Here is a 9,868-nt window from a genome sequence, read left to right as displayed (position 1 = left end):
AGAATATGTCAACAACCTTCTAATTTTGACCAGACATTGGATGCCAACCTTCAGTACTTCAGACAGTTTTTGATACTCGGTGGTACAGACACATTTTGGTAAATAACCAGCCCTTATCACTTGTTTGCCCCTGTAGCCTTCACTTTATCATCTAGGGCTTCCACTTTTCTAAAAAAGCAAGTTCAAGTGAATGAGAGAGCATGTCATAATTTGTTCTAATTCTCTTAAACTTGATTTTTGCAATTTTTTTCAAACCCAATCCACATAGATTAATCATCAAATACATTGTAAAACTAACATTCTTTTCATTCCTAGTGGTGCCGCTGCCTCACTAAGTGACAGCAACAGGTGACTTCACATTAATGGTAATGATTCCTTGGCTGAAAAGTGCTTCTCTGGGGCGTCATTTGGAGACAAATGGAGTAGCAGTTTCTTTTATTCTTGTACAGATTTTGAGTATAACATTTGCATTTTAATTCTTCAACCAATCAGCTCGCTTGACGCGCATTATCACACAACCAGTAATTGAGATTTCAGTGACGTGCACGTCAGCTCCTCTGCAAGTGGTTGCCAATAACACCCTTCGCTATGTAGGTTTGAAAAGACATTTACGGTACGTGTATCTCTAGATGCATAGATGCAGAAGCATAATTGCAGCTTTACGCTACATCTTTCCATGACTGTCGAATCAAAAATATTCCCTCACATTACTTCTCGGATGTTTGCTGCCATGGCTATCCGTTCAGAACAGCTTACTAGTTTCCTCCATTTTGCATTAATGAAGAGAACAGTGATTGCCTAGTTTACAGGTAGGTCAACAAGGCTTGAACAGATCAGAATGACCAGCCACTAGGGTACAAGGCTCTGAAATCTGAGTTTGGTCAGATTATCACAAATCAAATATTCTTTTTTTTTAAGAGACAGCCCTACCTCTTCATTTAACCAGCTCATTTGTGTACTTCTTTTCTTCAATTCCTCCCTTGGAATGTAAAACCAAAAAAAAATGACAAAAAAGTCTGTCCATTCTTGATTTAATAAAGCGATACCAGTCTGTTCCTAATCTTATGGGCTCACACCCAAAATATATGCATACACCAAGTATGCAAATAAACACTTTGCTTTAAACGGCTTTAGGTGGCACATATTCAAATGCAACAATGTGTCAAATTAACGTTCGTCCATTAACGTTGCTCAAAGCACCCATGTTCTCATCTTCTGAGCAACATTCAAAACTCCTTGCACCTGCTTCACAGTAAATGCCTTCCAGAGGGTTCTGCAGTGGGAGGCTTTAACTGGGACGCTGCTGCAGGAGTTTGCATTTACAGTAGATGAACACCAAAACAGACTTAATTAGGCAGAGCTAAGAAGAGAACGACTAATTATAATAACTAAACAACCATCGCTTGGCGTCAGCTTTACCCTTGTAATGGAACACTACATCAATGTGTGTTATGAATCATTTTTAGAAAGGAAGTTATAGGTGTATTACTGTGATGGTGAAACTCAACCCAACAACACTGTGACCTGACTGGAATTTGTCATATCAGCGACAGAAAGCAGCATGCTCAAAACAACATGGTGGACATTAGGAGTGCACCATATGAGTAAAATATGCGATAAGGAAATCATCTTCAACATTCTTTTAACAAATTGAACTTTGAATTGAATATAAAAGCCACCTATCAAAAAGAATGACGAGAAGTGTAGTTTTCTACTGATATTTTCCTTCAACTAACACAAAAAAAATCTCTTAGTGTCTCATATGTCGCAGCCTTTTGTGATAAATAAAAAAAGTGATATGTTGTGCAGCCCTAGTGGACACACTGCATTAGTAAGTAATAGGATTGGTAGTAGTGGTAACACCAGCAGCCCCCACCTCGGCTGAACCCCCACACACCCCAGTCGAACAAAGTCCTTATCACTCCTCACTCTTTCCTATCAAAATGTCTGCCAAATCACAAGAGAGTCACAGGGCTGAGAGCCTGGCTGGCCTCAACTGCAGCCGGGGCTTGGTGCACAGGGAAGCATAGTGGACCAGAAGCACTGATAAAGATGGCCATAACCTCTCTCTCTCTCTCTCTCTCTCTCTCTCTCTCTCTTTCTCTCTCTCTCTAACACACACAAGTCTAGCCTGGGTTTATCAGCCTCAGGGTCTGGGATACATCTCCAGGCCTCGCTGCTGGCTTTACTGTACGTAGGTGCCTGCCGGGAGTTCACAGCTGATAGGCCTCTCTATGGAAACATATGAAAAACAAGGAAGTGACAGACTATATGGACTACTTGCAGTGGCACACCAGAGAACCTGACCAAGAGAAATCTTTAATGGCAACCCAGCAGATGTGCTTGATCACAACAATGAGTTAAGTGCTATTAGGGGACAACTTATGGGAGAAAGAGAGCAGCTGACAAGAACTTTAACTGCATCTAGTTAGGAACGAACACGTCATCTTCATGGGCAGTGAGCAACCAAGAGCATTGCCTTTCTTAGTCCAGATTAGCTAGCTAATGCTACTGATTAAACAGTTAGCCTGTATTCATTAGGATATTACATTACGGGTATACTTTACATTTCTCAATATGGTCCGATGATGATGACATTTATTACATGTATATAACGGCTTTCCGCTTATGGTAACTAGTAAAATATATTGTGTGTATGTCGTTGTAAGACAAAATAAATAAACCAAGTCATGTGTGACAATGCTTGATATCGGCCTGACAACCCAGAACGATACTGTTGACAGTTCTGCACTTTGGCTTAATGAAGCTAATGCTAATGTTAGCTGACAGGACAGACTGCTTTGCAGCTCTGAATCCTGGAGCTGCCGATTCAGAGCTTTTAGGGGGACAAGCCAATCAAAAATACATATTTTTCCTCTTACCTGCAGTGCTAGATTGTTTTGGTGCGCAATACCCAGTGTTGGAGATATCATCTGTAGAGATGTCTGCCTTCTCTCCAATGTAATGAAACTAGATGGCACTGGGCTTGTGGTGCTCAAGCACCCAAAAAATACATGTGCAAACTCAACAGCAAAGTCTCTTTCCATAAATCATGAGCTGGTGAGCCGGAACGCTAGCTAGCTCAGGTGAGGAGGATGAGCATCTCTTACATGAGTATGCGTCCTTATGCGCCGTGATGCGGTTGGTGGATGTAGTTAGGAAGAAAGAAAATAGTTCCTACATGAAACTGCTCACAACCAGGTATGTGGATTATTCTGAGTAATTGGGTCATGATTTATGGAAAGAGACATTGCTGATAAGTTTTTTACAATGTCCAGGCGCTTTGATCACAACAAGCCGAGTAGCAACTAGTTCCTTATGTTGGAGAGAAGATCGACATCTCCAACACTGGGCAACTCACAATAAAACTATCTAGATTGATAAATAGCAAGGTATGTGTATTTTGATTTGGGCGTGAACTGTCCCTTTAAACAACGATATATGTGTGTGTGTGTGTGTGTGTGTGTGTGTGTGTGTGTGTGTGTGAAAGCTGCCTGTCATTTACACTCAACAACTATGAAACTACTTGCTAGCTGCCTGACATTTATGTAGCAGGGGTTAGTGTTCAGAGTGGTGTCTTCTTCCATTCAACCATCTGTGGCAATAGCAATAAAAACACAGAAAACCGGAATATATAGCATATTAAGCGGACAACCTTTCATTTTGTAATTTGACCAACTCACGGAATTACCTTTAATTAGCTGAGTAGCTTATTGAGACAATGTATTGTTCATCCCTAGTTTGCAGGTACAGGTGCACTGTAACTTAGTAGGGGTGGGGGGGAAAAATCGATACAGCATAGTATCCGGATATTTTTTCTGTGGCAATACTGTATTGATACTCGGATGCCAAGTATGGATCTATTATATATATATATATATATATATATATATATATGTGTGTTGGTCGGTTTGTCTGCTTGACAATCCTATTTTGCAGCAATACAATAGAAGTGAGATGAACAAATTTACTTTTGGGGACATAATTTGAAATTGGGAAACATTTGAAGTTGGAAAAAAAGGTAAATTGCAATATATCAGAATATTGCAATAGGTTTAAAATAGTAATAATATGGTATCGTGACATAGGTATTGTGATGATATGGTATCGTGAGGCCTCTGGAGATTCCCTCCCCTACAACTTAGTGGCATGATGTAATGCTGCTTGCTCCCTTTGACCTTTTGGTCTCAACAAAGCTCACAATTGAGGTCTGCAGCACGAAAAAACGTTCATCACTGTCATTGGATGTACTTTTTTTCTAAAAGTCAGACATCTAAGAGAAAATACACAACTGCCACTTGAGCCAGGATACTTAATCTGGTTATTTGGTCAGAAATGACAAATGATTACTATCATATATAACTGCAAGATGATACCAAACAGCCTCCAAATGTTGCTTTTAGACACTCGGTTTCTAGGAACACAGTGACACAATCACTGATGACAAGATATCATTATTTGCTCAATGTGATAACTTACCAAACAAACTGTCCTGCTGATGTCATGTTTCCATTCCAGCTCTGGCTTCCAAATAGACAGAGTACATGAACACTTTTTATTTCATCTCCAGTATAATGACATTACATTTAGACTGAGACTCTTCATCAGCTCAGTGTGCAAAATGCCTATCACAACATCGTTAATATGCTTTTATATCAACTTTGAACATCAGTCAGCAGCAATAAACCTTCACACGTTTTATGAACAGGAAGAACTCGTCAAGCACGGAGACCAGCCAATCGCCAGACCAAGAGAAGGCCTTTCAAACGGCCATAAGATGCATTATTGAGTTAAAGGGATAGATGAAAAAAAGATCCAATTGTAAGCAGCTATCAGCAGGAGAGATCAGCTAGGCGGCCTATCTGACGCCCCATCTCTGGAAAAGAGAAGTGAAAAGCCAGGGGGAAAATACACCAGCGGCCTCGCGCTGCCTCAGACAGAAAACAAATAAAAAAGATCCAATTTTAATCTTTATCTGGGCTCACATCGGATCGCTGCTTTATCTCTGTTCACATCGGCTTTTTCAGAGAACACTGACGTTTCCACAACAGAATTAAACAGGAAGCCACGGCTACAGTTCTAGCTGCCAATGGACAAAGCATTCTTTACAGGCTAATACATGAAAACTTTTCTGTATTCCTCCAGTCTAGATAGCCAAAGTGGCGCTTAAATAGCTTGAAAAACGGCCTTTAAAGAAAGTGTGGGCTACGTCCCTCGGCTTTTCTGAGAAAATGCTGCAGCCTATCTGAACTCAATTGAACTTGTACTTTAAAGGTTCAATTTTCTGATATTATCAAATGCGCAACAAAGTCTTCTGTGTGGGTCTAGGTTGTTTTAGGCGACGCTTGCCCATAAAAACGGTGTCATAAAACTACTGTCGAGACAGTCGGGTTTTATACTACTTGCTAACTTTTATAGTGAACGCATAATTCAACCGAAGCGCCGCACAAAACATGCGGCTTCTTCCCAGAGCGCGCGTGGCTCACTCCACACTCCAACTACTCCAATAAAAAAGATTATTATTACATTAATTAATGAGGCTGTTTGGTTCTTACGCTTTATCTGCCGGGGTTTGCTCTGCTTTCTCCGGGACATGGTGGCTCTTCCCTCTGACTGGACGGACAGGCGTAGCGGCAGAGAAGCGGTCCGGGTTCTTCTTTTTTCTGGTTCTTCTCTTTTTCCGCACCGTTTATTGCTGCGACGCGGCGCTCCGATCAGCGACCGGAGAAATCCGCATGACCCGTCTGCACTTTGATATCTTCTGCCACGACAGCTAACGTGGGGCTACCTGTGGCTGAGTCTGCTTACTTGTCACTGTCCTCCTCCTCTTCTTCCCAAACGTGTATTCACTCTCCTTTCTCTCCGTTTTCCTGCTAACGTTATTCCTTCGCCGGGCGAGCCGCGTCGCGCAACCCTTGGCGCGTCTGTCAGCAGACACAGTTGCCTGTCGTCAGAAATATTAACCCTGATAAATAATAACAGTTATATGGAGGTCAACGGAGTGACTGCTATTGTTTTCTGTGAAGTTTCCTCTCGCAGGTCCGCCCCCTCGTCCGCCTGTATAGCCACTGAAACAGGGAGCCACTTTCAATGGAGCTCGAGCGCTACAGTCAACTCCGCTTACTACTGAGGAGAGGACGCTTCTCTAGAACGCCCCTTACGTCTGACGTATGGCACCGCATTCATCTCCTATTCGCTCAAACGTATCCCATGTAAAGCATGCTTTGTTTTTAGTCTATCAAAAATAAAATACATATATTACTCATAGTTCAACTGCATGATCATTCAACGACATAAAATAAATCAAAACATAGACAAATCATTTATATATATTCTCAGAAAAGTTAATTGCATATCCTGTATCTACAATAAATACATTTAATTTAAATATCCATTGCCAAATTATGAGTTTCATGTAATTAATCTCTTTAGTGTGTCACCGCAATGATATCCTGTGGTATTCAAAATTCTTATGTTATCAAGTGTGTAATACATGGTATTGTTGAGTGCATTCATTGTATGTTTTTGTTGTATTCTTGTTTAACTGTGATACAGACACATGATATTAGCCAGGATGTCCTTTTGAGCTGATGACAGGCTGCTTTAGTTTCCTGCATGGATGATTCAGATGGAAGTTATAGCTTTACAAAGGTAATACTTGTTTTCAGTCCCTAACATCAACAGTAGACTATTGTTTCGTCTGATACTAATTGAGCCTTTTAATACTGCAGGTTTATTTTGGTGAAATGGTAAAATCATTGGCAAAAGGTATATGTAGCACCTATTTAGAAATCAATTTACATTTTGAAAGGTTACTTAATTTCCAAAATCCATCAGGGGAAAATATTTTAACTTTGTTTGAAGGTTTGTATACCTCTATAACAGGAGGCCTACACTACTGAAAATCTCACATTTCCATTGCATATAGCAACAAACAACCAAGTAAATGAATTATAACTCAAGTAACCTGGTTGATGCCATAAGGTTTCATTCCATCTAGGGTTGTGAACCAGCAACCCCTGGGTCACACACTTGTTTTCCCAAATATGCTCCTGCCTTTTAACATGAACAGGATAAACTGGAGTTGGCTTCTAACCAGCTAAGTTCACTGGTGCCACCTAGTGGCTATCTTTCATATCATGACTGGACCTCACAGTGAGCTTACAGTGTTGAGGCACATCGCATGCTTTATGCTCTGTAGGGCTAACAGTGCAGTAACATGAAGACTTGCCATACTGGCAGGTTTGACATTACAAGTCTGTAATGGGACGAAATTCATCTTGAGAAGCTATATCCTACTTTTTTAGTTAATGACAATGGCAACACACATCTGTGCATGTATGGAGGAAATCCCAACCTAAAGTGTCTTAATAAAGCCCCCAGAACAGCTGCAGTGCTCATTTTCATTGATTCTCCAAATGTGTAGAACTACACTGGAAGGTTAAACATCCTTCTTCTTTTTCTGTCTTTTTTTTAAGAGTCTTCTTTTGACCTCTATTTTTATAGGACAGCTGAAGACATGAAAGGGAAGAGAGAGAGGGGGAACAACACGCAGCAAAGGGCCGCAGGCCGGAGTCAAACCCGCGGCCGCCGCATCAAGGAGTAAACCTCTATACGTGGGCACGTGCACCACCAGATGAGTTACCCAGGCGCCTGGTGCACGTGCCCATGTATAGAGGTTTACTCCTCTATACTGCCTCACATCTGGCATTCTGTTCTGCCTCACAACAATATATTCCTTTCCTTTGGTGTTTGATGGAAAGTAGTAAAAACACATCACTCCAAAATCACAACAGGTGTTCAGTTAGGTCAGGGGTGTCAAACATACGGCCCGTGGGCTGGAACCGGCCCGCCAAAGGGTCAAGTCAGGCCCACTGGATGACTTTGCAAAGTGTGAAAATTGCAGAGAACTAATTCATTCCAATTCCAAATTCACCACTTTATTCTCAGAGAATATCTGATTTCTTTTTCTGTAAATGTATAACTTTAATCTTAGAAAGTCTGAGTTTTTTCTCGGAATATTACCCCTCTCTCCCAAGTCCGTAACAATTTTTTCTTCCTGAAATAGCCTTAGAACGCTGTCGTAGCAGAAGCAACTTGTGTTTGCCAACATCAAGCTGACTGTTTCTGATCTTTACATTACATTACCCCCAAAAAATGACTTGAGACTTACTTGGGACTTACAACACTGCCTCAAACCAGTCAGTAAGCCCTCATATCCTGTATGAAAGCATTCATTTGGCATCCATTTGTATGTCTCAATCACATCTGAAGGCAAATCTTTACTGCAATGACAGCCTAGATATCACTTATTGGATAACATTCTTTATTTTAGAATTCAGTACATTACTTTTCTAACCCGCATTGGGTAGTATTTTTGGAGATCTGTGTGGCTTACTGGAAATGTTGGTCAATCTAAATTCCAGACTGTTTGTTTGGACCATGACATCATTCTCTGATTGCATTTGTCAGTTGCAAATCTGGCTTATTTTTTTATCTTGACTATTTTGTCAGCTCATGATAGCCGCTTTCCGACCGGAGTGATTTTCAGGGTTTGGGGTTAGGGTTAGCGACAAACAGTGGTAAGTGTGTTTTTATAGCTTATGGATTTTTAATTCACATTGTGCAAAATATAGCATAACCTTTTTTGCCAGTGGAATAGTCATCTACTGCGTATCCCTGCCAAGAACGACAGTTATGACAAACACAATGACCTTATTAATGTTTTTATCATTTTGTCTATTTTTAAAGGGCAACACAGCAAGAGAACCTTTGTTGTTGCATGTGAATAAATGCAGACTACAACATAGACACAGCTTGGACATTCTAAGCAATTATACAAGTTTCTCTGAAAGAAAATGTATTGTTTTGCATCTGAAAATGTGCAGCTTGCAACAGTTCAGAAATAAAACAAGACTGGAACCAAGTGCACGACTCAAAGACAGGCATGTAGATGAAAGTTCAAGTTCACTTTACTAGTTCATTAAGGCAAGCAAAGGTCAAATGCAGGTAGACAATCAGATCAGGCAAACAAATCCAAAAAGGGGCTAGGCAAAGTTTCTTTAAACTGTGGGGCCAGGCAGACAGGAACAAACAAACAGGCAGACTTTAGCAGACTTTAGCAGACAACATTAGAAAGATAGGAAGAACAAAATAAAAAATCTGGCAAATTAACAATGAATGTGATGTGTTTTATTAAGCAAAATTGCATTGTGTTGTCCTATCCTATCCAAAATTTGTTTTATTTCCAAGCAGATTTCCTATGATGTATTCTTGATAAAATCCCCTGTGCCCCCCCCGACTTATTATTGGTTAACCACCCTAACCCTATTGGCCAAAATCTCCCATTGCGGGAAGATTTTTTAAAGCCTGAAAACAGAGCCAAGAAGAAGAAGAGTGTAGTTTTCTCTCAGATCACATGAATTACAATATGCTGAAAGGTTGTTGTGGAATTTTTGCCCAATGGCGTAAAAAAGCATGCTAATGGAGGGAATCCACCATGAAGCAGAATGAGGTTGAAAATGTACAACATAGCCTTGTTGTTTTCACCTGAAGTTCACAGAGCTCACCATGTCTGTTTGTCCTGATGGAACACCTTGTTTCTCTACTGATTATAGAAAGGTACCCCTGACCTTTGGGGTGGAAGATTGAATTGACAGGCTAAGCTCTGTTCACTGTTTCATCAAATTATTGTCTAACAAAAAAAAAACACCTAGAGCTTCTGACATCTATGTTTGTAACCTCAGTCAATCTCTTGCAGTACACTATGATGGCATTTATGTAATGTGTAACTTGTCATGTGCTTAGTTGTGGATAATTATTTGTGACTGTTCAGGGCCTTTAATGTGAGCAGTTCATTTCCTACAGT

General features: G+C 40.5%; 1 protein-coding gene across 1 annotated transcript in view; it reads right to left on the bottom strand.

Moving 5' to 3' along the window:
• Nucleotides 1-6,114, bottom strand: part of zfpm1 (zinc finger protein, FOG family member 1) — an 89,751-nt gene extending 83,637 nt beyond the window's left edge. Inside the window, exon 1 of the mRNA XM_078258077.1 lies at nucleotides 5,556-6,114. Coding sequence (XP_078114203.1) covers nucleotides 5,556-5,595 — 40 coding nt within the window. The 5' untranslated portion in view covers nucleotides 5,596-6,114. The remainder of the gene's footprint in view (nucleotides 1-5,555) is intronic.
• Nucleotides 6,115-9,868: the final 3,754 nt, after the last annotated feature.

The sequence above is a fragment of the Sander vitreus genome, chromosome 8 (assembly GCF_031162955.1).
Source record: "Sander vitreus isolate 19-12246 chromosome 8, sanVit1, whole genome shotgun sequence".
NCBI lineage: Eukaryota > Metazoa > Chordata > Actinopteri > Perciformes > Percidae > Sander > Sander vitreus.
The sequence above is the reverse complement of the archived record's forward strand: the minus strand, read 5'-3'. Positions and strand labels throughout refer to the sequence as shown.